General features: G+C 40.0%; 4 protein-coding genes across 14 annotated transcripts; 2 read left to right on the forward strand and 2 right to left on the reverse strand.

Moving 5' to 3' along the window:
• Positions 1-264: 264 nt before the first annotated feature.
• On the reverse strand, positions 265-4314 carry LOC140776656 (transcription factor AS1). Of its 7 annotated transcripts, none has more exons than XM_073120439.1 (2): positions 4175-4314; positions 265-1479 (listed from the first exon to the last, which is right to left on the reverse strand). In XM_073120439.1, exon 2 carries the CDS (start codon positions 1433-1435, stop codon positions 410-412), a length of 1026 nt encoding a protein of 341 aa, XP_072976540.1. In that variant the 5' UTR covers positions 1436-1479; positions 4175-4314; the 3' UTR covers positions 265-409. The 7 variants fall into 7 exon arrangements, with proteins under 7 accessions (XP_072976540.1, XP_072976539.1, XP_072976535.1 ...); XM_073120438.1 differs by lacking the exon at positions 4175-4314 and adding an exon at positions 2955-3191 and having other exon boundaries at positions 265-1474; XM_073120434.1 differs by lacking the exon at positions 4175-4314 and adding an exon at positions 2955-3191.
• Positions 4315-7574: 3260 nt separating this feature from the next.
• On the forward strand, positions 7575-10863 carry LOC140775877 (receptor-like cytoplasmic kinase 176). 2 transcript variants are annotated; one of them, XM_073119353.1, is made up of 6 exons: positions 7575-8055; positions 8570-8886; positions 9076-9211; positions 9328-9470; positions 9577-9700; positions 10164-10863. In XM_073119353.1, the coding sequence occupies exons 1-6, from the start codon at positions 7998-8000 to the stop codon at positions 10607-10609; spliced, it is 1224 nt and encodes a 407-aa protein (XP_072975454.1). In that variant the 5' UTR covers positions 7575-7997; the 3' UTR covers positions 10610-10863. The 2 variants fall into 2 exon arrangements, with proteins under 2 accessions (XP_072975454.1, XP_072975456.1); XM_073119355.1 differs by having other exon boundaries at positions 7578-8049.
• Positions 10864-16211: 5348 nt separating this feature from the next.
• Positions 16212-18148, forward strand: LOC140775954 (elicitor-responsive protein 1). Of its 2 annotated transcripts, none has more exons than XM_073119458.1 (5): positions 16212-16483; positions 16603-16668; positions 17381-17519; positions 17666-17801; positions 17901-18148. In XM_073119458.1, the coding sequence occupies exons 1-5, from the start codon at positions 16414-16416 to the stop codon at positions 17955-17957; spliced, it is 468 nt and encodes a 155-aa protein (XP_072975559.1). In that variant the 5' UTR covers positions 16212-16413; the 3' UTR covers positions 17958-18148. The 2 variants fall into 2 exon arrangements, with proteins under 2 accessions (XP_072975559.1, XP_072975560.1); XM_073119459.1 differs by having other exon boundaries at positions 16228-16480.
• Positions 18149-18287: 139 nt separating this feature from the next.
• On the reverse strand, positions 18288-21388 carry LOC140775955 (UMP-CMP kinase 4-like). 3 transcript variants are annotated; one of them, XM_073119460.1, is made up of 6 exons: positions 21235-21388; positions 20722-20768; positions 20519-20567; positions 19361-19765; positions 19175-19255; positions 18288-18746 (listed from the first exon to the last, which is right to left on the reverse strand). In XM_073119460.1, exons 4-6 carry the CDS (start codon positions 19511-19513, stop codon positions 18654-18656), a joined length of 327 nt encoding a protein of 108 aa, XP_072975561.1. In that variant the 5' UTR covers positions 19514-19765; positions 20519-20567; positions 20722-20768; positions 21235-21388; the 3' UTR covers positions 18288-18653. The 3 variants fall into 3 exon arrangements, with proteins under 3 accessions (XP_072975561.1, XP_072975563.1, XP_072975562.1); XM_073119462.1 differs by lacking the exon at positions 21235-21388 and having other exon boundaries at positions 19361-19516; positions 19648-19765; positions 20722-21221; XM_073119461.1 differs by lacking the exon at positions 21235-21388 and adding an exon at positions 21034-21219.
• Between the last annotated feature and the right edge of the window lie 232 nt (positions 21389-21620).

Consider the following 21620-nt stretch of genomic DNA (forward strand, 5'->3'; position numbering starts at 1 on the left):
TCATTACGGAATCACTCAATCGTAGTATTCACAAATTTTTTTAAAAAAAAGCTCTCTATTATTGTTTAAGCTCTTTATCCATCTCGCTATCATTATTCATATATCTCCCTATCTTCATCTAAATATCCTCAAAGATCATTAACCTATCAGTGACATATACTGCAAGTAGCATTACCACATCCAGTGATAAAAAGCATCATTAGCGTACATATTTAGCCACAGGAAATATGAAACAGTGAAATCAGTCAAGATAATGGCTGGCTATAGTTAAGACCAAGAGAATAATATATATGATCAACTAGAGCAAACAACAATAAAAACCAACAAGAGCTTCAGTTCTATAAAGAGAAGAGAACGAACAAACAAACAAACAAACAAGCACCATTACCATATCCAACTAAATTTTAACTCACAGTCCATTCATCTCAGCCGAATTATATTGACGACAACCCATCTGCTCAAGAAGTTTGCTCAGCCGTGTGTGCTTTGCTGCCCACTGATCCGCCAATTTCTGCTCCTTCGTTTCGGCATCCCTCCTCAAACCTACAATCTGCTCCCGATACTCTGACTCGATCCTCTCTAATGCCAACTGCTGCTCCTCTCTGAGTGCCCTCACCTTGGCTTCAATCTCCTCCATCTTCTCCCTCCTCTTGCAAGCCTTCTCTGACTCCAGTTGAAGCTCAACCCTCTTCAACCGCCATGCAGCTTCCTTTTTGTGAGCCATCCATGCTCGATGCCCTTCATCCAGCTCTCTGCAACACTCTACAAGCTCTGTCATAGTTTGTCCATCCACTTGATTAACTCCAGACACCATGTTATGCTGTGAGTTAGCCAAGGGGAAGCTGCTATCTCCTGCTCGCTCTGGTTGTAGCCAAGGTATTGGTGCAGGAGGCACAGTCGAAGGTGAAAGCGTAAGTGTGACAGAAGGGGAAGACGGTCTGTGGGAGGTACTAGAGTTCGAAAGCCATGGAGGAAGTAATGGTGTGGCCATGAGCAATGGGGTGATCTGCCGCTCTTTAACGAGCTTCTCCGCAAAGTTCTCAAGAATCCGGTCGTACTTGCCCTGCTCAACAGGGGTTAAAACAGGTGACCTGCTCTCCTTTAATTCTCTCTGTTGCTTCTCCTTGAAGACTTCCCACCACTTGCCAAGCCTCTTTGCAGTGCGGCCTGGGACTTCAGCAGCGATCTTCTTCCACTTGTTGCCGTGTTTCGCCTGCAATCGGATTACAAGGTGCTGCTCCTCCTCAGTGAGGGAGCCCTTCTTGATCCCTGGCTTGAGGTAGTTCTTCCACCTCTCCAAGCAGGATTTGGCATCCCTGTGTAAAGGTACGTTCATGCGCTGGGAAACCAGGTTCCACTCCCGGGGCCCATACTGTCTCACGTATGCACGCAGTACTGCATCTTCTTCAGCTCTCCAACGTTGCCTTTCCTTCATTAGTAGAGGCCATTGCCCATGATCTCAAATTCTTCATACCTGAGCTGATTGAAAGAAAGAAAAAAAATAATGAGTGATTACAAGCCTTGTATGCAAGAAAAATCAAGAATTGAAGAGTACAAGCTCAACAATACATTATTAATATCATCCTACAGTAACATAGATGAACATGCAAGGAAAGAAGAGCTTCAAACATGAATCAGACAAGCAATTCTATAGGAAATTCTACAGCCTAATGAAGGCATTCACTCCCCACAGGTTTATATATATATTGTCCATACCCTGAGCTCCAAAGCTCCAATATTATGCAAAATAAAAAGGATTGAAGGAAGTAGAATAAAACAAGTCATTAAACAAACAAAATAACCAAAGACATGCCAAATTATTTCAAAGAGAATTAATAAAGAACAGTCGTTGCACCAAATGTATTGAGCCATCGATTGGCCTATTCATCCATCTCAATGAAGCACTTGCAAGTATGAACCGTTTGGCTCCTAGAACTTAGTTATAAGCTGGGCAATATAACTACATTCACTGTCATTTACAAGAATAAACCAATAAATAACATCTACACCAAGTTAATAAGACAATTTCAGCAGAACAAACCTTTCCGTTGGTTTTGCCAACCACAGATGCAAAGTTATCATGCACACTATAATCGAATTTATGCTCTTCACAACTAATACTCAAAAATTTCTGTCGGTTAGTAAATAAATAGCAACTTTTTTCACTATGAGTAAGGAGAAACAATTATTGGCTCTTCTATCATTCAATTTGGATCTAAAACAATGCAGATAAAAGTCAAGATAAGGAACTGTACCCAAATTTACAATCCTTAGACTAAAGAAGAGATCAATAGCTTCTACTATTCTTGATAAATGCATGTACACAGTATAATGGGGTTACATCACATTTATACTACTAGAACCCAAACCTATTTTTCCCTAGGAAAGTGAGCCACCCTCTATGAATAAAACAAAAGGCAAAATATATGAACTTGCTAAGAAATTTAAGGAGGCATACCTAAATAACTTTAAGCTCATATACCTGGAAAAAGTATTTGCTTCAAAGGTTCTTCAAACATGAAGGTAGAAAAGATAGAGAAGGGCAGCACCTTACTAGTGCTAGCACAACGAGAGAACACCAACCACACCAATTGACAAGAAGATAAAGAACCGATAAGATTTCTCTTGTTCTTTTCCTCACTGTTATAACTAACAAAACATGACCCAAAGCAAATGAAACAGAGCATTCCTCATTTCATTCCTTCCTCTGGATACAACAAAAGGAAAAAGCCAGACGAAGAATAAGAAGACAAAGTACGATGAATTATACACGACCAAGCGAGCAGACATGATAGCAAGTAATCATTACAACAAGATGAAGAAGAGCCAGAGGGCAAGAAAGAAAAAAAAAACATAAAAAATCGTCCCTTTTTCGAGAAAGAGGCGTAGTTCGTTAACTCACATACCATCCAAATCCAAAAAAGCGAGGAAGTGAAAGGGAAAGGAATCCTTACGGCGCCTTTCTATTCTTTGACAAGCAACTAGTAGCAGAGAGAGGCCATGAGTAAGGGATAGAGAGATGTGAGAGGAGAGGAGAGGTGGAAGGAATGGCGAGAGTAGTAGGATTGGGTTCAGGGGAAGGGAGTGGTGTATATATACATAATAATAATCAATAATGAGAGGGGGGAAAGGGTAAACTGACAGCAGCGTAAAAGAAGGGCACGCGAAGGGAAAAGACGAAGGGGGGGGGAGGAGGGTGGAAGAGGGATAGAGGGAGGAGGAGGAGGGTTTGGGAGGGTGAAAAGAGATAAAAGAGCAGAATGGGAGGACAAGCACAGGATGGAGGGGACGAAGGGAGTGGTTGGTTGGTCGGTAGTGAGCTCAAAGGGAATGTGCTGACGTCATCTCCCCCAGCACCATTGGCCATAATTACAGGAGTCCTACTCTTACGGTATAATTTCCCAGAAAATTTTTTTACTTTTTTTTCTTCTTCTTTTTTTTTTTTAAATTAAAAAAAAAACTGAATTTAAGAATTAATTATATATATCTTCAATTTCTAGGAATTGGAAAGCAGAGACGTCGAAATTGGTAGAGAAAGTTATAATAATAAGGTACGAGTTTGGCACTATTCGATAAAGATCTCCGATCCGTTGTCGCAGAAAGGAGCAATGAGACCAGGACTCTTTCCGTAATGGAGATGAAAAAAAAAAGAAATCCTTATAAAAGGAGACGAGAAACATATCATTTTTCTCGTTTTCGTCTTTAAACTTCCGTCGAGTCTTGTCATCGCGGTATCCACAACGATCAGCCGCATCTCCGCTGTCCATGGCAACACAGCAAACAGCCAGCCTCACTTTAAATACGAACCCGGTAACCACACCGGGAGTTCCCCAGTTTGGACCGCGCGATCCTATCGGAGGAGAGGAGGAGTCCTCTGGGTTCGCATTCATCCATATCGTACGGCCGCATCGCCATCGAACCCCTCCTTTCTTTAATTGGCATCTCTAACCGACTCTCAATATTACTATTTATGGCTTACCCACCGATGCTGCCTTTAGACCGCCCATCAAATATCTTTAGTTTTAATCACGTGCCCACTGCCCAGAGATTTTTAATTTATAGTAAGTCTAAATCATACATTCTGATAATAACATATACACCCCCCTCCCCAAAAAATAATAAATAAATAAAAAATCGGAGTTTGCGATCTTCGTTATCAACTAAAATACCGTACATCAAATTTGAAGTAAACCTCCTCTTTCTCGGAAGGCCCGATTGGGATTTTCTTTATACCGCGTGGAGAGCAGCAGTGGAGGGGTCGCAATCTCCGCCCCTGTGCGGTCGGGATCCTTCGTCTCCGCGAACCAGAGTCATCATTAGAGCGAGAAGGGAGGGAGGGGAGGGGAGGGGGGGGGGGGGGGGTGAGACTACCGAGGACAGTGGCGGGACCCGCTTGGGGGGTTGTGGAGATGACTGTACCCCGTGTTTCGCGGCAGGATGAGACAAAGTGGCGATGGGGACGCGACCTCCCCGGCCACCGCTCTCCTTCGTGTATGTCAGCGATGGGTTACGTCGCTCTACTGCCACCTCGGTCCCACCTCCTCCCCCCCCCCCCTTCCCCCTCTCCCCCCCCCCCCCCTATTCTTCTCTCTCTCTCTTCTTTTCGCCTCCCGCTGTTTGCTTGGGGGCAGAGCTGTTAAGTACGCTCTCTGTCCCATGGTCCCTTTACTGTTGTCTTTGTGTCACGGCTCTTCTCTCTATATTTGGTGGGTTTGGGGAATTGGCAAAAACCCATTTTATTCTTCAACAAGGGTGTGAATTGAAAAATGTTACACACTCGAATTTAATGCTGTACGTTGACGTGGAGGAACCGTAGTGGAAGGATTACCAGATGCTACGATGTGGGTCCCGGCTAGGTCTTGTCTCCCGTGAGCTAGAAAACAAGCCATCTGGCGCAGGACGAGTCGGGGGAAATGTATATAGAAATCTATTTTGTATAATACTGCTGTCTGCTGTCAGGGACCCATCGGTGACCAAAACCGGAGGTCCGAGGCGTGCCTCTTTTTCCCCTCCTCTCTCTCTCTCCCCTCCCCTCTCCTGCGCTTACGTTTCCAATTCTGAGAGGCATATCATGTTACCTCTCGTTGTGAGGAGCAGTGCCTTATCTTTTCATCACTGTTGCTGTGCGTTGCCTCGCGTCAATTAAAGCTAGTCGACACTCATTCGAGGGATGTTTAATTAGCATCATCTACATTACTTGTTGCATCGACGATTATGAGCTAAGCATTTGCTACTAGACAAAATAATTATGGTCAACTTGGTCATTCATTCCCTTAATTAAAATATGTGTCTGTGTCTCTATAAGTACGTCGCAATTTGAGTTGCCACTATTTTATGAATTACTACTGTAGCTGATGCCTTGAATAATTGCATATTAGTTTTGATCTGACGAATTGATACTGTTACAACCAACAGCTTGTCTCTTTTATTATATTACCCTTGCATAATATCCGGAGTATTTTCCTCAGTTAATAGAGAGCTCAGTACATTTTTAAAATTACACCCCGGATCGAGATAAGACCTCGTTATAATAAATTGGGCCTGGGCCCATGGGCTACCAGAATCCGATGCGATCTTCTTCTCTTTTTTTTTATTCCGTTGCTAGATTACGGATCCATGGGTCTAAGCCCATTGGTCGATATGCTGTCAAGAGATTGAAGCAGCATCCAGTTATAACTTAACACACGATAAGAAATTATTTCTTCTTCTTTTGTACTTGCATTTGCAGTTCCTTTCTTTCTTTGTTGGGCCCTTCCCTTCCCTTCTCCATTTTGGCTTCTGGGCATCTGACAATCTAAAGACTTGTTCCAACAGCGCCAACACCGGGATTCCATCGAAGGAGAAAGGGACTTGATAAATAATAATGGTCAAGGTCGTGAGTTACCAAAGACAGTTCAATACTATTACAACTTTTGTCTTTAGGAGGAGGCCTGTAGTCTGTAGTAGATGTCTTGGTTGCATTCTCGTAACAGTGACACAGGTTGATGTGTAGTTAAGTTAACAAGTATTTCTGTGTCTCAGTAACCACTAACCAGTTTGTGCCTTCATATCTCTCAGTACAAGCTCATATTATGCATGCATTATACTCCATATAGAAGATCCACGCAAATATATGTATATTATGCGTGTCAGTTTTGCCTTATGTTGATCGACAATATGTACAAACGATAGCAATAAATCATTAATGGTATCTTATGACCTCTGCAGGATCTGTAACCTGGACCTAACTGCTACCATCTGGTAATGCAGGTGTCCTCGTATTTGTGGTGGACATTCTTTGGAGGTAATAGTTTTCTTGCACTTGCTTCAACAAGTGAATACTCGTCGTGGGCATTCATTCTTTGGAGGTATTGTGAATTCGTAGTCTCATCTCAGTGTCATCCATTCATGCCCAAGAGTAAAGAAATATGCTTTACTCTTGACAGGACCCAAATTTTATATTGCTTATCACACACGATCGATTTCGTTCACCTAGAAAAGATTGGAATATATATATATATATATATATATATATATATATATATATTAATAACTTATCTTTCAATGCTTTTAGAGTATTTAACTCTTTACTCTTTTTTCGCTGTGAAGTGTGAATAGAGTAATGGACCTTTCGTGGACAAATGTGTGATCTGTCTCCGCAGTTCCCCAAACTTTAATTATTAAACCAATTAATATTCCCATCTCATTATCTTACGTTGAGCACAAGATATAGTTTTATAATAAAAAAAAAATGTGAAGTTTCCTGTTACGTGGAATGCTTCTATGAGCTTGCTTAAAGTGAAAAAGAGAAGATAAAGTCACTACCACCGAGGCTAAATGGAACTTTTTTGGGTTCATGTGAAAAGGTCTATTAGGTTTGAAAAATTATATCATTGATTTATTCTAGATACAGCTAGGTGGGTGGGGCCGAGCAATATCCTACCAACTCATAATTAAATCCTAACCAATCGAGCTTAGATCCTATAATTCTCACCTAAAGCTACGAATAAAGCTACTGGATCCGACCCGAATCCAAAATCCATTCGGTATGGTCTCCCTCGCCGGTCCACTTGACCGTACCAAGCGGTATATCTGAGCCGTTCGTTTCGTTGGCCTCGGATCAAGAGGTAGAAAACCAATTCCACGTGAGACCAGGCAGGCAATGAGTGGAAATTCCGGCACAGTGAAGTCAGTGAGACCCCGGAAGACGACAACATGTACGTATGATCGATAGCCAACGGCCGAGATTAAGCTATCCCGCACGGGAAAAAGACCATAGCGATTACATCTAATTAAAAATTCATGTGGAAATGAGTACTGCGGAAAGGGGACACCATAAACTACCCCCAAAAAGCACCCGAGATGTAGTACCCTTGGATTCTGGAGTTCGAGGAGTATGTAACGAGAGGTTTGATTAGAAATTTTATTTTAAAATAAGTTTATTATTTTGGTAGCCATCAAAATAATTTATCCTCGTAGTCTTTTGTTCTACTTCGTGGAATATTTAATGGTTAAGAAGGTTCTATAGATTATTACCAGTGGTTGGGGTAGTTATCGGGGTAGTAATTAGTTGCCCGGCCACGCACGCATGACTTTAGGATAGGTAGCTCACCATCGCCCGCCATTGACGCCTTGCTCACCTTCCCAAATCCCAAGTCTCTCTCTCTCTCTCTCTCTCCCTCTCCCTCTCCCTCTCGCAAAGAAGTATAGAGTAGAGTAGAGTAGAGTAGAGTAGAGTAGATAACTTCTTAGCGGTGGGTTGATCTCCCGCGTGGAATCAGATCGGTCGGTGCGCCGCTTACTACTTTCTACGAGTGATCTGATCAAAAGAGGCATCCGAATCGGGCGTCTGTCTATTCCGGATTCGGCAACGTCTACTTCAGATCAGCTTCGAATGTTTTCTCAGAGGATTCGGCAGCGGATTCGACTCGTTCGATGCATCGAGAACCCTAATCTCCTCCGGTGCCCTTAAAAGAGTACGGAAGATATCCCGATCTCGTCGTCTTATTAGGGTTTCGATGGGAATTTGCTGGAGCGCGCGGATCAAGGCTGAGAGCATCTCAGCTTCTGGTAGTAGTTGTTCTCTGATCTATCTCTCCTACTTATTTGCGTTAGTAGTTGATTCAGTTAGATTTAGCTAGACTATTCCAATTTCTCTTCCGGTTAATACTTATTCTCTGTAAATACTAGTGTTTGGGCGAATGGAAAGTAGAATTTACTGTGTGATGTGGAATTTGGACAATTATTTTACATTCTAGAGCGTCCATGGAGTTCTTGAGCCAATTAGGTGTTGATTGTTGCCTTATATGTTAAAAAGATTTGGAGGTTTTGCAATAATCAAATAAATTTTTGTATTAGCTGGGAGTTCCACTGTCTAACTGTAGAAATCCTTGTCTTTCGAATAGAAGCCCTTGATTAACAATTGTTTTGTTCTGCTGAAATACTTCAGTTTATTTTGCGTTCTTTCTAGCTGTTGAATAAGTGGATCAAGATCAATTTCTTATTCAAGTGAAAGTTTGGGCTTGCTGGATTTATTATGAGTCTCTTTTAGCATACATTTATTTGAGATGCTATGTTTCGATCTATGCAGGTGCAAGCTCTAGGAACCGCAGTAAAGATGGGATCCAACATAGCGGTTGTAGCAGCGGGACTTCATCATCTTCCATGCCACGGACTGAAGGAGAGATCTTGCAGTCTTCAAACCTGAAGAGTTTTTCTTTCAATGATCTCAGGAGTGCCACAAGGAACTTTCGTCCCGATAGTGTGCTGGGGGAGGGTGGGTTTGGGTCTGTCTTCAAAGGTTGGATTGATGAGCATGCATTCACAGCATCCAAACCTGGAACTGGAATGGTAATTGCTGTGAAAAAGCTCAATCATGAAGGTTTACAGGGTCACAGAGAATGGTTGGTGAGTATCCATATGTGCAAAATTACTATATTAAGATGTAGCTATGTTGATTATGTAGGTTGAGTGTTACTGAAGAGTAGTTTATCAGAGGTAGCTAAGTAGTTTGAACATCAGATGTTCATGCTCTGCAAGCACTAGAATTGTAATCATATCTGTGCTTACTTGGATGAATTCTTATCATGCGAACAGGCAGAAGTTAATTACCTGGGTCAGTTGTACCATCCCAATCTTGTAAGACTGATTGGATATTGCGTAGAGGATGACCACCGTCTTCTGGTCTATGAATTCATGCCTCGTGGAAGCTTGGAGAATCATCTATTTAGGAGTAAGTTTTCTTTTTCCAGATCTACATTCTTAGGCTTTTCCTCATGACAGATGCCTGATGAAATTTCCTTGATATCTTTAGAGCTTAATAACTGCTGTATGTGCTTGGTACTGCAGGGGGTTCATACTTTCAACCTCTGTCATGGAACCTGCGAATGAAAGTTGCATACGGAGCTGCTAAAGGACTGGCCTATCTTCATAGTTCGGAGGCAAAAGTTATATATCGTGATTTTAAGACCTCCAATGTCCTTCTCGATTCGGTTTGTGAAAATATCCAGCTACTATGGATTCGTCTTTGTACTCTCACATTTCTTCTTTAATCTCACAAGATACATATTATTTTGGATCTTCTGTGTTACTCTACAGAAGTACAATGCAAAGCTTTCTGATTTTGGATTAGCAAAAGATGGTCCAGTCGGTGACAAGAGCCATGTCTCTACCAGGGTCATGGGAACTTATGGATATGCAGCTCCTGAGTATCTTGCCACAGGTAATTTCTGAATTTATAATTCCATGCATGTGCAAATAGAGTTTGCAAAGATGTGTCCTCCAATATTGTTTAAGCTTGTGGTTTGAGCCTTTGTGAAAGTAACTTCTTCCATAATTGGTATATCCTGATTAGATTTATTGGTATCTCTGTTGAGGGATGCCAATGGTCAATGGTGTTAATGCATATGCTAACATGACATGTGGAGATCAGGTAGAAATATTCACCATTATTGCTGAATTTACTTTATTCTTCTGTGATGTTGGAGTTACTTGACATATATGTAAGCATGTTAAAAAGCAAAGGTATGCACATTTGCAGCTCCTGCTGCCTCATGCAATAGTAGATGTTTTCCTTTAATTGTTTGGAATTACTTTTAATGATTGTCAAGCTTGATTGAAAGCTTTTCCCTTTTTCCTTTCTGACAATGATATGCAGAATACAATAACCGTTCCCATTTTCATAGGTCATTTAACTGCAAAGAGCGATGTGTATAGCTTCGGGGTAGTTCTTCTCGAGATGCTATCTGGACGACGCGCTGTTGACAAGAACCGGCCCCATGGGGAGCACAATCTAGTGGAATGGGCTAGGCCTTATATCACACATAAGCGCAAAATATTCCGTGTCCTGGATACAAGACTAGAAGGGCAATACTCACTAGGTGGGGCACAGAAAGTTGCATCTCTTGCAGTACAGTGTCTGTCCATAGATGCCAAGTTGAGACCCAACATGGACGAGGTAGTCTCCGCACTAGAACAGCTCCAAGACTGCAAAGAACCAGATAAGAAACCTCACTTAGAACCAAAGTTGAAAGCTCGCAGCAATGGCCATGGGCATAGGTCTTCAAAGAGAAACTTGCAAGAAGAGTCTGGGAATGGGAAGCGGAAACCAGCAGTCTCCTCTCATCCTTAGCAGAGGGGTTGGGAACTACTACATGCCTATATATCAGTAACTTATTCTGCTTTGTATATAGCTGCTCATGTTGTCATTATGTATCCAGAACCCTTTGTCACTGAGTTCCACGATAGGATTCATAAGACCACCACTAGAGGGTTTTATTTTATTTTATTTTTTGATGGCATGTCTGGAAGAGGGATTGTTTTGTCTTTTCATCTGTTCATCCTTCTATTAGACAGATTGTGAATGCAAGATAGATAGTTCCCTTGTCTTATAGAAATATAAAGTACCTCTCTTTAGGGCTGTCAAAAGAGTCCGTGGGCTCGGCTCGTAAGAAGTCCAACTTGAGCTCTAAATGAGCTGAGCCAAACTAAGCCAGCACTAGCTTGCTCAAGCTCGTCTCAATTAGACTTATATATATATATATATATATATATATATATATAAAAGGTTTAGAATTGTTGGATCTTAGATCCCATAGTTAGTATGATACTATGATGTTAAAAAAAACCTTAGCTTTCAACACTTACATTTTCCCAAATTCTCTCATCGTCTCCTCGCTTGGCCTCATATGTCCACTTCCACAACCTCACTTTGTTGATGATGATGGGGGCGACAACAGCGGTGGATTCGATAGAGAAGAGGAAGATGCGGGCAAAGAGGATCCAACGGGGAAGAGGAAGACACGGGAGAAGAGGATCCGACAAGGAATGCCATATCGCCTTCTTTTACGGTGCATCCCGAGACAACCTCTAGCGATTTGTTCAGGAATGCAGTGACGTGGAGGGGTAGAGCATTGCCGAGATGCCGATGTGGTAAGATCTTGTTCTCTCACACTCTTGTGAGGTGTTTGCTTGAATGGTGAGTGGTGGATATCCGTCACCATCCTCACCCCTAACAACCGCTTTGTTGACGAGACCACGAGATCTCTCTTCGTTGTCGAGTTGAGCTCGAGCATCATCGAGCCAGAGATGAGCCGAGCATAGCTGGGTTTTTCAGCTCGAGCCAAGCTAGACTTTTCCACCTCTTGAACCAAACCAAATAGGGCTGTCTTAAGCTCTGCTTGTTTACACCCCTACGTCTTTCCACCTCAACAAATAAAAATACTTTAGCCACAAAGCTAAGACTCGGTAAAGTCAAGAACAGAACAGATAATATTTATTATTTTGTCATAATTGACCACCTCACCCATGCTCTTTCAGCTTGTCGAACGCAAAAGCCCAAAGCCCATTTGTGGCCCATCCATCACGCCGATGGATTAAAGATTCGGAGCGATCTCGGCCGTCACCCGGCTTATTCATAACGAAGAGCGGCCCTCCATATGGATCAACAAACAGATGAAGAGGTTCGTATAAGCTCGAGGCGTCGCTTAATAAGTGGGCCTTTATCCCGACACCTTAAGTCTTAACAAGAAGGCCTATATCCCGATCGTCGGATGAGGGAGGATTCGTGGGCTCAGGGCCGAGCTTGGCCTGCCTTATCGGTTCCGATGAACCCAACGGGACCCACGAGAGGTAGATGGGCTTTGTGGACTCGAAAACGCAAGGGCTCAGATGATGAATAGAAAAGCACTTCGTCGAGAAAGGGAAAGACGGGAACTTTCTAGGAGGATCTGCTTGCGAAGGAAGCATTGGGGAAATTAATTATGAGTGGGAGAGTAGAGAGTTAGCTCTCTCTCTCTCGCTCCTTTTCTTTTGGTCTGAAAAGATCTCAATAACGCTCTCCCCTCCTCAAATATAAAATTCTCAACAGATAAAAACACACTTATATAGATTTTTTTTTTCTTTTCTTTTATTTTATTTATTGATAACTCGAACACCCAATGCTCTATCCTACGCCATGTGACGATGTGCGCTCCTGCACGACGAAGGCGGAGCGGTTCTTAACCGCGATATCGTACATGTGTATCGATCGGACGTCGGAGAAGCGCCGCGGGAGCGAGATCAGGTCGATCGACGACTCTCCGCGATGGTACTGGATTAGCTCCTTTCGCTGTCCCCTGTCGTACCGCACCCAGCCGAGCTCGGCCAGGTGGTGCTCCAGCTCCTCGTGCGACTGCACGCGCCGCCCCGTCGGCACGTGCACCAGCACGCTCGGCTTCCCCTCACGTGCCGCGCACGGCGATTGCTCCTCGAGCTGCTCCTTGGTCGGGTTCTCGATAAGCCTTACGGTGCCATTGCGGAACACCCAAACTCCAGACATACCTCTCCCTTTTCCTCTTCCTCTTCTACTTCCTCTCGTCCTCCTTTATCAGACGAATGCTAGTACTATTAATCGTGTATTTAAAGGCAGGGAGGTTGGTTGGTGTGGTCTACGTGGATGCTTTTGACTGGTTTCTCTTTTTTTATTATTATTATTTTTCTTTTGGCTCTGTTTACGTATCTCTATATATACTCGAGAGGTATCATATAATATAAATAAAAGGAGTATTATCCTGTTATCCACTTGTTTTCCAACACGTTGTCCGAAAAATAAGGAGTGGCTACTACTGTAGATCTACCAATATGCCCCCACTTCCATCCTATTGCCTACCGAACTTGCTGATCGACAAACTTACTGTAGCAGAAAAAAATAATATATATATATATATATATTTATCATACTAGTAGTAAACTTTTTAAATATTTTTATTAAACTATTATACTTCTCTCTCAGGTCAGTGTCACATAAAAAATCACTATGTGAGTCAGCAATTTATAATAAAGTTTATCATATAAAGAGAACTTTTTTCTTACAAATAAATCAATCTCCAGAAGAGTGAGATCTAGTCATATGCTTGTCGTCTCTTTTGATCACCCAAAAAAAAAAAAAAAGCAGCAAAGCTCGGCTACGACAAACATGTCAGGAAGAACCAGTTCTCTGTTAAGATCAATCCTAGTGGCATCAGCCAGTTCTACTTAATAGCCAATGGGACTCACTCTAGCTGCCTCTGAATAGTGTCTGTGGCAGGAAAGATGGATTCACGGAGCTATCCAATGTCAGCTGCCTCTAAATCCTGAGTTCGCAACAGTTAGCAGTATGAATGAAGGAAAGGATTTGAGTTTACTTGCTTGAACAACTGCACTTGTGCTGCGTACTCTTATGACACTAGGTGTCTTATCTGGAAGGGTAATCTCCTGATGAACTTGGAAGTGCTATTATCCCGGAGAACTAAGAAATTGAGGAGAGATGGCAAATTTGTGCCTTCGCCTGCATACTTCAGAGTTGCCTCGATACTTTCCAAGGGAATTCTTCAATATTTACAAGTCCCGGTATTAGAGGGGCCCGATCTTTTACGTGATACTGAGAGCAGACAAAAAAATACAGGAGTTTGATAAAATATAATTATCTGTAGCAGTATTTTGGTCAGAAATTCCGTGTATAAAAACACAACTCTCTTCTCTTTGAAGTCTATATAGTGATGAAGTTTTGTCAGATGAGATACAAGTTGGCCTTTTGAGTTCACGCATCTTGTATTCTTGAACCAGTAAACAATGCATTTGAAATCGAATGCTGTTGTTCCATCAACAACCTGGCGTCTTAAAGGAGTGTGCACAAAATGGTGACCGCGTACGTCGTACGATTCTCCCTCGCCATTTAATAATCTACTCTGTCCAGACGTACAAGTTGCATCCTTGACGTGGCTCTAATATATGTGGTTCTACGACCACTTTTAATCATATCCATTCATTTGATGGTATATATATATTTCATCTGATAGCTATCACTGTCAATAAACACGGTGATATGATATCACATTATTTTGTTTTGTTTGTAAGGTGTCTATAAGCGTAGCATTATTCCCTAAACTGTGTCGACTCGACAACGTACAAGACAGTAGAGCCACTTGTACAAGATGTCCGGATCCAGTTGCACCATTGTTGTCTGAGTTGGAGGGAGGAGTGCCGCCATTAGTTGAATCTTCTCCTCGATATCAACTCATGTGAAAGAACTCTGCATGGTCTTAACTCCCGAGTAAGTACGTCCGACTGCCATGCTACTAATTATAAGGACGGCCCACGTGTCGTAATTACAGTGATTCCAGTGTCCTTGGACACTGCTTGTATTATTGGTCCAAAAGTTGACTGTACGATTGCTACGATATCCTGCTAGTCACTTCGGTGAGTTTTTTTTTACCAAACTAACCCATTTTATTTTTATTTACTAATTGTAACTTAAATTTATTATCAACTACTTACTTACTGTATTCCTAACAAAAATACTGAACTAATTAGTGTTTTAAAAAATACTAATTAGTTCAACGTTTTTATCGTAAGACTTTTTTTATTTAATTGCTGAAAAACTAAGTTAAAAATATTTATATATATAAAACGTTAATCAATTTAGCATTTTTATTAGGCTATAGTGAATTAGATCTTATTTGGTAATAACTATGAGAGGTAGTCTATTTTGATAAAAAAAAAATTAGAATAAAACTAGTTTAGTCAAAAACTCTGAGTCAATGGCTAAGAAGTATCAACTTGTACTCTTTGAATCTTAAATGTCCAATCGATCGTATGCATCCTTGGTTGGTGAATTGTTTTTTTAATAACAACACAAATAAATTTTTATTGGTTACATGAAAACAATTAAGAGTGTAAACTAGCTGAGCCATAGCGAGCCTACTCTAGTTTGATTTTTAAACTTAGCTTAGCTCAACTCGAGTTAGAGCTTGATTGGAGACAATGGAGCGGGTGATAACTTGTCAAAAGATAGCAAGAGATTGATGAAAGAGGAGGTCAAACAATATAGGAGGATGAGGAGACTGACACTAATGGAAGAGGCCACATCAATGGAGAAGGAGGCCACCCGAAGAGAGAGAAGCAAATCGTGACAAGGAGGTTAGATTTGTTGGATGGAATTGTATTAGATTTAAAGTTATGGTTAGAGAAAATATCATAGAGCTATTGAAACAAAAATCTAATACTTATATATATATATATATATATATATATATATATTAAAGTCCAGCCTAAATGAGTCTGGCTCTAAATTCAAATTGAGTCTAAGAATAATGCTGGAAGTCAGCTCAGCTCAAGCCAAATAGAGCTGATGCTGAACTGCTAGTTAATTTTGACACTTGTAGAAACAATAGAGGTGTCACCTGCTTATAAATAATAATTGCTATTGTAATGAGAAGAGATTAGTAAGTGGACTAAAAGAATTGGGCTGGGCTCACGACCAAGCCTTTCTTGTGATATATGGGCCTTATTGGGCCGGCCCAGCCTTCACATTCTTTGGAAGGCACGTTTTATTTCAGAATACTTTCAAAATTTGACTAGGTCGCCGTTTACCAAACTATTACTTTAGAAACTGTTCACGTTTTGCAGGCAATTATCGCTTGCCAAAAGAAATAGAAGAATTATCTACCAGATCTATCTTAGCCAATTTGTTCCTAAATTATAATCCGGGGTTGATAGCAAAATCACAATCTATTGGATGTCATCTGGAACTAGTTGAACCAAAATTTTCCACAAATTATAGGATCTATACAACTAGTCCATTCATTAATAACCCACCTGTTTCATTTCATTGCCCGGATAAATTGATCGTATTATACTATTAAGACCAAGACTTATGCTCATATGGGTGGTCTGAATAGAAGAAAGAATCTTCTTCCTACTTCTTTCTCTTGGAGGTGGTCGCCAATTTAGAAAATTAGTACTTGGGTCATTATTTAGACCAGCTCAACCTCCAAAGGGGTGACTTATTCTCGCAGTCGCTCGTGGAAATCAACCATTGCCATCTTTCTCCATATAAGAAGAGGAATAGAGAGAGAAGAAGAAGAAGAAGAAGAAGAAGAAGAAGAAGAGGAAAAAGGAATAGGAATAGAGAGAGATATGGGGAAAGGAATTCTGGAGGTCCTGCTCGTTGATGCAAAGGGGCTCCAAGACACGGATCTATTAGGTGGTTTGTATGATTGTCATACATTGGCTTAATAATGTTCCAATGAGTTATTCCAATTGAAGGATAGATAAAAGGGATCTTATTCTGGTTTCTTTTCACTAATGATGGATATCTTATTACAGGGAAGATAGATCCATATGTGCTGATCCAATACAAGAGCCAGGAACGCAAGAGCAGCATCGCTCGAGGTCAGTAAGATCATAACCAGATTGCATTGGAATTAAGAATAGTAATATTAGAAAGCTAATTTCTTATATCTTTTCTTCCTTTCTTCCTGGAGATTTATGTCTATAATTCTCCGCTGAGGTTAATCAGATAAAATATTATCATAAAATGGTGAAACATAGGTAGAGGAATGATAGAAACAGAACTAAACACGCAATATTTGCCATCCAAAAAGGTACAAAGATCTGTAATAGATTTTCTTTTTCCAGTTTTGCTCTGTCACGATTATCTTTACAGAACTTGAAATACTGAGTTATGTCCGAGAAATGTTACATTTCATACATAAATTAACTACTTGTATACCTTGTTAGTACAACAATAATTATTAATGAAATGCAATGTTTGATAAACAAAATCATTTCCTCCTTCCTGTGAACTGATAAAGGAAACCCAAATTATTTTCTTCTATAGATGTCAAGTGGTTCAAAAAGATGCCTCCAGCTTATCTTTGCAGCTGTTACATAAAAGAATAAACACCACGAGTGCAAGTCTACCACTTCAGAACATTTAAATAAGGCCTAGTTGAGCTGTCTGATTTCAAACAAAGCAAAAATATTCATAAAATATATCTTCATATAAGATGCCAGTTGATTTGGAAAAACTACCTTGGAAGCAAGTCATAACTATATTCATGTTACTATCTTCCATATAGTATATTAACCTTTGGTAGTGCAGGCCAAGGAAGAAACCCTTCATGGAATGAGACATTCAAGTTCCAGGTGAACTCTCATGGTGCCAACCATCAACATAAACTCGTCCTCAAGATCATGGACCATGACACATTCACTTCTGATGACTACATCGGCGAGGCAGCGTAAGTTAAAAGCTACCTAAAGGAAATGGCAATAACTGAAATAGTATCTGCTGGTTGGAAAGAGGAAAATTCTGCTGAGAAACACAATAATCTCATTAACAAATCCCCTTCGACACTGATTTAAGTTTTCTTGTTTCATCTTAAAGGATCACCGTGACCGATATAATTGCATTAGGCATGGAGAAAGGAATGATGGAGCAACATCCTTGCAAGTATAGAGTGGTCCTTGGTGATGGAACTTATTATGGGGAAATTCAAGTTGGCATCACGTTCAAAGCACAGGTTCTATTCATACATCACTATAATTGTTTGAGTTACATACTGTTCTACTTCTTGCTAAGTCAGGATGAGTTGATTTATGATCTCTATAAAAAAATTCAGATGCAGGAAGAGGTGGAAGAAGAGGTTGGAGGGTGGAAACACAGCTTTCGCTCCTAAATGTTGTTTAGATTCTAGAATGCTTGAACCCAACAGTGATTTGTATATTATGGTTCTAGCATTCTAGTTAGAGAACAAATGGATATTGTTAGAGATTAGGACTGTTGGATGACCCAAATTATGGCATTTCTAGATGTGTAATTTATGCGCTTTTAGTTGCTTACTTGCTTAAGAGTAAATTTATTGCTGGACATCCCAAAAATGTATCAATTCACAGATGATATTGAGCTGCTCTCCAAAAGAGTACCAGCAAATTGAAATCAAAATTTATCAGATGCAATGTTATAGCAAATATAGTTGAAGAATGATTAGGAGAGTACTACCAAAGAGAGAACAGGGAAACTCAAATAACAAAATTAAAAATATCTTTCCAGGAGGAAGAACAAAGATACTGAATCACTGGTAAGTATTGCAGAAATTTTAGTGAATTGAAAATGGGAGAAAAGTATATATACCCTTTTGCATTTACTATTTCTCCCACAATCTATCTCGCTGCTAATTTTTCACTTCAGTAAGCTATCAAATAAAACAAATAACACAAGAAAAGATAGGAAAGAACTATAAGAAAGCAATCTAAATCTAAAATTTACTGGCATATTTTGTTTCCAAAATCATTGTGTATCCCATAGAATCCTATAGAGGTTATTTTACTGTGTTTCGTTGGAGAGGTAAAAGTAACTTATCGACTGCGGATGACTAAGGTTTTATTTCCTCAGCATCTGGTTTCAATTTGTTGAAAACGTTCTTGACAGCATCAAATACCTCATCAACAGGTCGGTCAGCGTCGATCTAAAAGAGAGAAAAACGGGGGAATTATATTCGACTAGAAGCAACCAATCAAATCATCTCTATTACATGTGATACTATAAGAAAACATGAAACTGTAAATAATGATCTCTGCTATTTAAAGGACAAGCATATAGAAGCTGTTATATACAATTGTTAGTAGAGAAATCAAAGAAGCTCAGTTATTGGCTATTTTCCTATTGTCAGCAGACTAAAAAGAAACTATGCCAGAATATTACCTTTTCTACTTTCCCTCTCAAGCTGTAATGACAAATTACAGGTAGCATTGAATCAAAATATACTTTTAATCGCTTTCTTATGGTTTCAATGTTATTGACGACTCTCCCTTGAAAGTCAGAGTTTCAGGAAAAATCAGAGAATGTGCATTGTAAGAGTGAATTAAGATTTTTTTTTAAAAGAAGCATAATAACCTGATTTCTGTGCAAAAGGCGCCTTGTCAACTCCTCTTTGGGGCAGTCAAAAAATAAAACAAAGTCAGGCTCAATTTTAATCTGCAAGGCAGTTTAGCACCCATAAATTATTAGACCAATAATGGAGTAAGCAAGGCAAATTAAGAATTAATATGCTAGGTTAGTTTTTGAATATTTCAGGCCTACAATATTTTCAAACGCCAAGCGATTATCTTCATTTCTTGGGAAACCATCAATCAGAAACTTCTTGTTCTTGCTTCTTTGCATTGCCATCTGCAGGAGAGCAACAGTCACCTCAGCGGGGACGATTTTCCCTTCCTTCTTGCAGTGATCAATCATTTTCTTGCAACAGAGATAACGAAGATACCAGATAGATTTTAAAACAAAAGTAATCTGAGATTTTGAAAATTGAAAAGTCTAATATAATAAAACTATATTGCCAACAATGGAAACAGTAAGATGATGATGCAGACCCATCTTTAGATCCAGACTCAATTTCTGCTTGAAGAAGATCCCCAGCACAAAGATGAGTAAAGCCAAAGTGATCCACGATCTTGGGGCATTGAGTGCCCTTTCCACTACCAGGACCACCTGTCAAATTGTCAGCAAATTCAGCCATTCTATGTATATGGGGAAAAAGAAAATAGCTGCTAAATAGAGAATCAAGAGTATTTGTTCCCAAGACAGAAAGGTGGCAACCACTGCATTCACCAAGTGATATAGGAATCCGATTTTTTTTTCTTAACATGTACAACGAACCTGATTTACATTTAGCTACTTCAGTTATCTTTGTACCTTTGCGAGTAATAGTATGTGAAGATGTTATACTTGGGATAGCAGGAGCAATTAGTGCAATATGCTGTATGCATATGCACAGGCCTTACCCACTGATTGGTGGCCATCAAAGAGCTTCATAAGTAAGAATATCACTGCAAATTCGAATATAATTACTTGCAAACTACTGCTAGTGAGCTTTCCGTACTTCGAGAAGTTGCAGAGCAAGATCCTATAAAAGATTGATACTGATGTAGATATGTTGTCATGTAGATGTGTGAACAACTGCAAAGTTGTTTTCTTCTGCACATCTTTTTCATATATTAATCATTTCACTGACAAATGGCAGGTCCAGAATATGCTCCCCACATTACAGGCAAAATGATACAGAAATTCATAAACTACAATCTCATCCAAAAGTCTTGAGTATACGTATGGTTGAACATGAAAATTGTATACACTTTAAAAACCATTTCAATTAGGAATAAGTATAACAATCCAAAGTATGACTGAACTATTAGCACCATTGTCAAACTTAAAAAAAAAATAGTGAATAAATAAGATGCTTACCCAAAACAAAGATAACTGTTACTTCATCAGAAAAGTTTCTACTTCCATCCTGCTCAGACGAAAACAAATATTGGGGGTTAAACATAAGGATAATCGGCACCAAAGAGTTCACCAACGAACGTATAACAGCATCACATTATTTACTGCAAAAACTTCAAGAAAAGATCGAAGTAAAACAAAGGAGGAGAAAGACCAGAAGATACCATCAGTCAACTACTAGAAGAGCACACAATAGGTATATACGCAGATCCTGCACAAGTAAACATCATCAAAATATGGAGCATAACGAGAATATTATATTATTAAGTCATCGCGTACAAATTGACGACTTTGCAAAGCATATTAAAAATTAAAAAAGAAGAGCAGAAATAAAATTAAGTCTCCAACGTATGGATGAAGTATCAGTCGTAAGTAGCAAAACAAACAAGGACCGTATCATCCTCAAGTTCATACGATGAAATGGAAGCAATGCCAAAATTGAATCTGTAAACAGGACAATCCCAGAGCAAAATCACCGTTATCTCCTCACGAGTAACTGGCATTTGGGGATTGTATATCCTCAAGAAAGTTCCCTATAGGAACAAGATCCAAAATCCTTGGAGAAGTACCAATCAAAATACTTGCATATGATTAAAAAAATCAGAAATATAAACATAGCCAGATGTTTTAATACCGGTAGATTAGACAAAATAAAATAAAATACGCGAAATACTTACCGATGGGAGAGAGAGAGAGAGAGGGCGGGGGGTTTATGGACAGGAGAGACAGAGGTTTGGTATTTATTTGGTAGGCCGAGGGCCTAGTTACTTGGGCTTTATTACAAAAAATTAACGGGCTCGATCGGGCTCCTGATGTTGCACCCAAGGTGTTCGATCCTAAACCATAGAGAAGTTGATGGGCAAATAAATGATTTACATTGGACATACAGAAAAGACCAACAAACTTAAATACTTCTACAAAGGAAACAAGAAAGAGAACGCCTCATTTCTCTCTCTCTCTCTCTCTCTGTCTTTTTGGTTGTTGTTGCACTAACTTAATTTTAATTTATTGACATTCGACAACAGGGGGGCCATTACTTATTACTTATTTCTTTAGGATCAAT

This window comes from Typha angustifolia, chromosome 14, assembly GCF_048772165.1.
Source record: "Typha angustifolia cultivar Huaian chromosome 14, ASM4877216v1, whole genome shotgun sequence".
NCBI classification, from domain to species: Eukaryota; Viridiplantae; Streptophyta; class Magnoliopsida; order Poales; family Typhaceae; genus Typha; species Typha angustifolia.